Source organism: Callorhinus ursinus, unplaced genomic scaffold (assembly GCF_003265705.2).
Source record: "Callorhinus ursinus isolate GAN/ISIS: 27379988/994484 unplaced genomic scaffold, GSC_fseal_2.0 scaffold14, whole genome shotgun sequence".
In the NCBI taxonomy this organism is placed as follows: Eukaryota; Metazoa; Chordata; class Mammalia; order Carnivora; family Otariidae; genus Callorhinus; species Callorhinus ursinus.
In genome coordinates, this window is record NW_027397076.1 from 2,969,505 (window position 1) to 2,976,499 (window position 6,995).

Here is a 6,995-nt window from a genome sequence, read left to right on the forward strand (position 1 = left end):
TATGTGTTTTGAAGCCAATACATTTTTTTAACCTCAGATATATAGTGCCTGATTAATAAAACAGCATAGTGGTACCCAGGTGGCTCAGTCGGTTAAGTGTCCAACTCTTGATCTCAGCTCAGGTCTCGATCTCAAGGTCGTGAGTTCAAGTCCCACACTGGGCTATGGGCTGGGTGTGGAGCCTACCTAGGAAAATAAAATAATAAACAAATAAATAAAACAGCATAGCACTAAGGAGTTCACGGTTCTTGAGTATAAATTCAAGGTAGAGAATGAAAAGAAGTGAGAGTAAACAGGCAACTGGACACCAGAATACAGAAAGGCTTGTGCACCATGTAAGTGACTTGGACTCAGGCCGTTAAAGAATTTTGAAGAGGAGTGTGTCCTCATCAGACATGCTTGTCATATAGCTCACTCTGGGAATGGTGTAGAAGACGGATTGGAGAAGACCAAGACTGGAGACCAAGACTGGAGACAGGGAGAGCCATTAGAAGGCTGGTGCAGAAGTAAGGCTCTACACCCGGGCAAAAGTGAGCCATGGAAGGCTAAGGGGGAAAGCAAGGTGAGGCAAGATCCTACAGTGGAAGGGAGGTTTGGGATGGACATCAAGAGATCTGAGTTTTGGTCCTAAATCTGCCATTAATTGGACCTCAGTTTCCCCATCTGTGAAAAGAAGGGATCCTCCCTGTTGATTACTACTGCTTCATCTTAACTATCACTATGTATGAAAAATCAAGTGTGTATTCTGGGAGTTCAGACCAAGAAGACCTGCAGCCTAATTCTCCCATCCAAGTACTAAGCAAGCCCCATCCTGCTTAGCTCCAGAGATCAGATGAGACCGGGCACATTCAGGGTGGTATGGCTGGAGACCGAAACTGTTTTTAAGAAACAGAATCTTAAGAATCTTAAGGATTCTTCTGCATTCGAGTTCCCAACAGTAAGTCCCATATAGGAAATGCACTTGGGGAACCCATCCTGGTTACAAATCCAAGGCTTCTGCTAGGAAGCTCTGGTTCTTAAGCCGCAAATATCGAGGGAAAGATGTACTAGAATTATATCCTTACCAGGCTGTGTGGTTTTTTAAAATAGTGGCTTATGGATCTTTAAAAAAAAATCCCCGTTCCTTTCTGTTGAAATGCTTGTTTTTAAATATTCCATCCTTTAAACTTTTCCCGTTGACGTTTGTTGTTTTTTGTTTCAGATTCCGCCTCTCTTTGCCAGAGTCCAATCGCAGCAATATTGAGGTAGGAATCCAAGCTCTCAGAGTTCCCTGTCAAGGGAAAAATGATAATTTTCCTATATAGGAGATGGATAACTGTTTTCTAAGCCTCTAAATACTTGGTTTCCCCATGAGTGTAGGTTTTAACTTTAAAATTCCTTGTGTAGCTGCCTGTCCACCAACCCCATAACTTTTAAACAGGACAGGAACTCTCCAATTCACTTTTATCTATTCAGAAAGACTTTTAAAAGAATTTTTTTTAAACTTAAGATCTATGTAATATTGGCATTTTCAGGGAGATTTTCAGGGAGATTTCATTTTTTGGATAAAATAATCTTTGAGAATTAAATATAAGGCCCAGACTCCCAAAGGATGAGGCTATCTGCAAATTATTAGGCCATGACTAAGTTTGCCCTTGAAAGCCTTTCTAGCCATCTCCTAAAATCGCATCAAGGCTGGTTGTGCAGATACATTTTGGGGGGCCCCAGCCGGGTGACCTCCTGATGGGAAGAGTCTATCCTGACTTGGATATACTTGGAAACAAACCCCTCCCCCCAAACTGCAGGAAGATCAGCCAAATCACTACTTGGTGTCCCTACCCTGTGGCACTTATACTCCAGAACAGTGGTTCTCACCAGTTTTGGCCCCCAGGGACATTTGGCAATGTCTGAAGATACTTGTTGTTCTCACAATCTGGGGGAGTGCTATATAGGCACTTAGTGGGTAGAGACCAAGGATGCTGCTGACCGTCCCACAGTGCACAGGACAACCCCACAGCAAAGAAGGATCCATCCCAAAATGTCAATAGTGCCACCGTTGGGCACTCCTATTCTAGAGTGTGTGTGTGTGTGTGTGTGTGTGTGTGTGTCTGAGTGTGCATGTGTGTATGGATGTATGTGGCAGACAACAAGCAAATATATATTGTATGCTGAAAAATATTATAGAGAAAGATAAATCAGAGCAAGAGAATGGGCAGTGCAAGTAGGGATGGAGCTGGCCGTTCCAGCCTTGGGGTTGTTGAGACAATTAGCTGGGATCATATATGAAATTCATTTAGCATATTGGATACATGGTAGGTATTAAATAAACGATGGCCATTGTTTTTATAAAAATTAATTTCAGTTATTGACACTTCTATGTCAAGGGGCAGATAGCATAATGGTTACATACACAAACTCTAAGGCCAAGCTGCAGAAGTAAACTCCCACTTACTGGCTGGATGGCCTCGGTCAGGGCATTTGACCTCTCACAGAGCAGTCCTGAGACATGGTACTGAATTGATTACCGTGTTCGACAGAAGCAACTATTAAGAGAGGAATAGATCTGAGGAAAATAGCAAAGACACCCAGGAATTTATCCAGGAGACCAAACAAGATGTTTGTTTCTTTGTTTAATTTTATAGGAACATCCTGATTTTCAGGGGGAAGATTGGAAGCCAGTGGCATTAGTCTCAACAAGCTGGAAAATAAGTTACATCTTTCATGCCAGATATTGAAATTTAAAATATCCGTAGTGTCTCATGCACGGTGGGTTAGCACCTCCATGGCATAGCCATTTGGTAGATGACAGAGTATAATCAATGAGAATGCACAGCTGACTTTCTCACAAATAATATTTCCTGAACCTAGAGGAGGCGAAATGAGTCCAAGTCTTCCAGGAAGACTCAAAGAAACTGCTTAGTATCAACAACAGAGTGTGCTAATAATGACATTTCTGGGGGAGAGAAAATGACAGTGGTATATACTGGGCATTTTACATAATATTAACATGTTTAATCCTGAGACCAACTCTATGACATTAGTGCTGTTACCTTCATTTTACAGTAGAGGAAATGGAGGCACAGAGATTAAAGAGCTTTCCCAACATCACAGAAGTGGTAAAAACAAGAGCTAAACCTAGGAAGTCGGCTTCAGAGCCCTCCTCACTAAGCAGCAAATCTTGCTAAGCATGTAGGATATTCAAAATATATTCATTGAGTGAACTGATGTTCATCATAGTCCATTTATTTTTTTTAAATATTTATTTATTAGAGAGAGAGAGTGCGTGTAGCGGGGAGGAGCAGAGGGAGAGAGAGAATCTCCAGCAGAGTCTGCACTGAGCGAGAAGCCTGGCCCCACTGATCCCATGACCCTGAGATCATGACCCCAAGATCGTGACCAAGCCAAAACCAAGAGTCGGGTGCTCAACTGACTGAGCCACCCAGGCACCCCATAGTCCATTTGTTTTTGTTTGTTTGTTTGTTTTTAGTCCATTTGTTTTGTTTTTTTAAATTTTTTATTGTTACGTTAATCACCATACATTACATCATTAGTTTGTGATGTAGTGTTCCATGACTCATTGTTTGTGCATAACACCCAGTGCTCCACGCAGAACGTGCCCTCTTTAATACCCATCACCAGGCTAACCCATCCCCCATCCCCCTGCCCAGTCCATTTGTTTTTAATACCGAATCTTCCCAGGAACTAACACTTTGCTAAGATTTAACAACTACTGTAATTTATTCTGGGTAAATCGGATGTTCTGGTGATACTGTCAACTATAGCGCATCACATAATGCGAAGGACCTCCATTAAGGAAAGACCACTAATTGGGATACTTAGTAATTGTTTAGATATTCTTACTTGGTAGATACCTAAGCTGCCATGTTTGCTGCCACCATGTGGTCCCTCTGCATTTGTTGTCACCGTGATCCAGCCTCCAGGGAGCAGAAACGTCCCTCCTCCTCAAGGAGGAAAAAAGATTGGGAAACCGTATAATGGGGTTTCCCGCAAAATAGCTTTCATTGTCTGGAAAGCTAGATTATCTCCGTGGGGAGATTCTAATTATCACCCTCTGTCGTGATAAGGTCTGGGAAGGTGCATGTTCAGACCAGGCATGGTACTTTCAAAATGCCCTGTCGTGGCAACTGACTTAGTATCTCCTTTCATTTTAGGTCTTGAGATTTGAGAACATTCTGTCCTCTCTCCTCCACTTTGGAATCCTCCCACTGGCCAACGGTAAGGGATTCTTGGGAAACATGTGACTCTGACATATGCTAAACTTTGGGGATTGTTTGGGTACTTTCCACCCCAAAGCCTGTACTTCTAGCATGGGATTATACGAATCCAGGCCCATGCCAGAATTTACAGTTTGTACCATCAACGACGTGGTTGCAAAATTAGTTATTCCAGGTCCAAGCCTTGTTAGCAACACTACCTAATGACTCAGCAAGAACAGCTAAACTCTGGTTGAGTTAAGGAGATTGAAACCACTCTCCTTAGGCAGTAACAAGTCTCCTTCAGGTCCGCCAGAAAAGAGATTCATCTCCCCAGAAGGCATCTCTGTGGTTCTTATGCACAGACCACCATCTGGATAGACAGTTTTAGTGAAGGACAATTCTAGGCCCTCTCCCTGTATGCAATCGTTCATAAACGACTGCATCTTGAGTTTGGCTTGGTTAAAATACATTTTGTATCAGAGACCAAAATGTTCTCAGACCCGCTAATTAAGGTATTTTCAAAATATAAACTGGACAAGTTGCCAACATTTTTCTGCCATCCAAGTGTACATAATTGCTTGTGCATTTTTACTAAGTACTTCATTAGCTAATTAAGCATTCATCGAGGAAAATGCAAGGAACATAGAATGAAAATACAGAATCAGGAAGAAGGAAAAGACATATTTAAAAACTGCTTATTCGTCTTTTACTAAAAAGTTTTCCAAAACTTCTGTGTCTGCGCCTACTACACCTCGTTTCGTTTTTTTAGCAAAATTGCAGCAAGGAATTCCTCTGCCCAACCCACACAAAATCTCATTTGTCAATTCAGATATTGAAGTTTTTGAGGTAAGAATGTGAATATTCTCTTCACTGCCCGCATTTCTTTTCGTAGTAGAATAAGCCTCTTCCTATTTTGTTTACTGTGTTTTATGCTACTTTGTTCTGCTTTGTGTTTTTCCAGCCCAAGGAGTTTTGTAGACAAAAAGCTTAGCTCTTAAAGCTTCCAGTCAACAATGAAAAGCATTGAAACTTGAGTTTGAAAGTCAAACCAAGTCTGATTTCCCTTCACAGCCAGACTTACTCACACCACAGCACGAGAAGGCGCACGTGGTGTGCTTTATCTCCTTCCTTCCACAAAACCACCTTCGAGGCCCGGATTAGCGGTCCCACTTAAAATGAGGAAAGCGAGGCCTGGCTGAGACCTGACCGGCTCTTCTGAACTTTTGCCCAAACCAAAGACCCTCCTCAAGGTTCAGGGATCTGTTGTGAGCTGTTTCCTCATTAATCATTATCAACAAACTCCAGAACACCTTTTTTCTTCCGTTCTGGTGCTTTTTTTGAGGGAGGGGGAGTAAGATTCTGAGGGAATTCTCCGATCCCATACACTATCCGACCCTCCTGTTTCCCTCCCCACCTCCCCTTCTATAGCTGCTCAAGTCACAGAAGGAGACAGTAATCCCAAGTGGCCTGTTCCTCTGCCTCAGGCACTCACAAGGGGACCGTGGCGGGGGAGGGTGTGACACAGGAGGACCTGGGAAAGAAACCATCTCTCCCTCACCCCTTAGCAAACCCCATAGGCCTACGGCGGCCCGGCCGGTGTCCGGAGTGTGACGTTATCTTCACCCTTGCCTCCTTTTCAGGGGTTCCTTTTGATTTCCACCGACCTGAAGTATGAAACATCCTTAAAGCAGCAGCTAAGTTTCCATGGTTGGGAAGGTCTGAACCTCATAAGTGGACAGTGGAGGGGGAAGCCAGTCGCCTGATTGCCTGTTTGGAGTCCACTCCAGGAAGTAAATGGCCTTAATCCACAGCTACTGTAAACCCAGAAGGGGAAGACAATGCACACTGGATTGTAAAGCCCTTGTGAAGTGCTTAGACTGACAGTTTTCTTTCTCAAGCCCTCAGGGTCAGAGGGAGGCAAACTGAGTTAAAGAGCTAAATCGGGGTGTGTGTCTGCGTGTGTAGAGGGGTAGGCGTTTCAATGTGTGTTTGTGTTCGAAGGCACATTGTGTGTTCCTGTGTTTATAAGGTGCCGGGGCCGAAAGCTAGCCATGTGCCTCTGAGGAGGTGCATGAGAAACTCCGAAGTACAGATATGCATGAGTTCTTGCTGGAGGAGCTTCCTTTAGCTCTCTCTGCAGCCCAGGGTTTTCCCCACTTCCCCACATATTGGATTTTATGTTTTATATTTACTGCTACTGTCCCCTGTATTTAATTAAACTTGTTTTCTATTAATGATAATCTTGTCTTTTTATTTGAGAAATTCTCTGCCCTGGATTTTTTTTTAATAAAATAAGACAAAGATGAGAGAATTTAGCCTCTTTAAGTTGACAAAAAGTGAAGGTGTGCAGACTTCAAGGCTTGATTTAAAAAGGGAATACCTTGGGGCACCTGGGTGGCTCAGTCGTTAAGCATCTGCCTTCGGCTCGGGTCATGATCCCAGGGTCCTGGGATTAAGCCCCTGCTTTGGGCTCCCTGCTCAGGAGAGCCTGCTTCTCCCTCTCCCACTCCCCCTGCCTGTGTTCCCTCTCTCGCTGTGTCTCTGTCAAATAAATAAAATCTTTAAAAGAAAAAAAGGGGGGGATACCTTGCCTCTTATTTGTTTCTGGTGAGAAACTCTGGAAATTATATCACTTCTTTAAGTTCTAGGGTTTTCCCTCCCAGATGAAATGAAATGGCAGTGCAGACTGCTAAGCCTAGATCATTTGTAGCTGGTGATATTAAGTTGTTAGAGCATCTAACTATTGGGGTGAAACTGGGGCAGAAGAGGAGGAAAGGAGACCCGTATGGATAACGTAAG

The 6,995-nt window shown here is 43.3% G+C and overlaps 1 protein-coding gene across 4 annotated transcripts in view; it reads left to right on the forward strand.

The window, feature by feature from the left end:
- The window catches only part of BPIFC (BPI fold containing family C), a 42,033-nt gene extending 35,326 nt beyond the window's left edge, over window positions 1–6,707 (forward strand). For 3 of the 4 annotated variants that reach the window (XM_073900335.1, XM_025881746.2, XM_025881747.2), the window contains 4 exons: window positions 1,202–1,244; window positions 4,152–4,215; window positions 4,966–5,042; window positions 5,837–6,707. In XM_073900335.1, coding sequence (XP_073756436.1) covers window positions 1,202–1,244; window positions 4,152–4,215; window positions 4,966–5,042; window positions 5,837–5,959 — 307 coding nt within the window. In that variant the 3' untranslated portion in view covers window positions 5,960–6,707. The remainder of the gene's footprint in view (window positions 1–1,201; window positions 1,245–4,151; window positions 4,216–4,965; window positions 5,043–5,836) is intronic. The other variant, XM_073900336.1, reaches the window with a different exon arrangement.
- The last annotated feature ends 288 nt before the right edge of the window (window positions 6,708–6,995 follow it).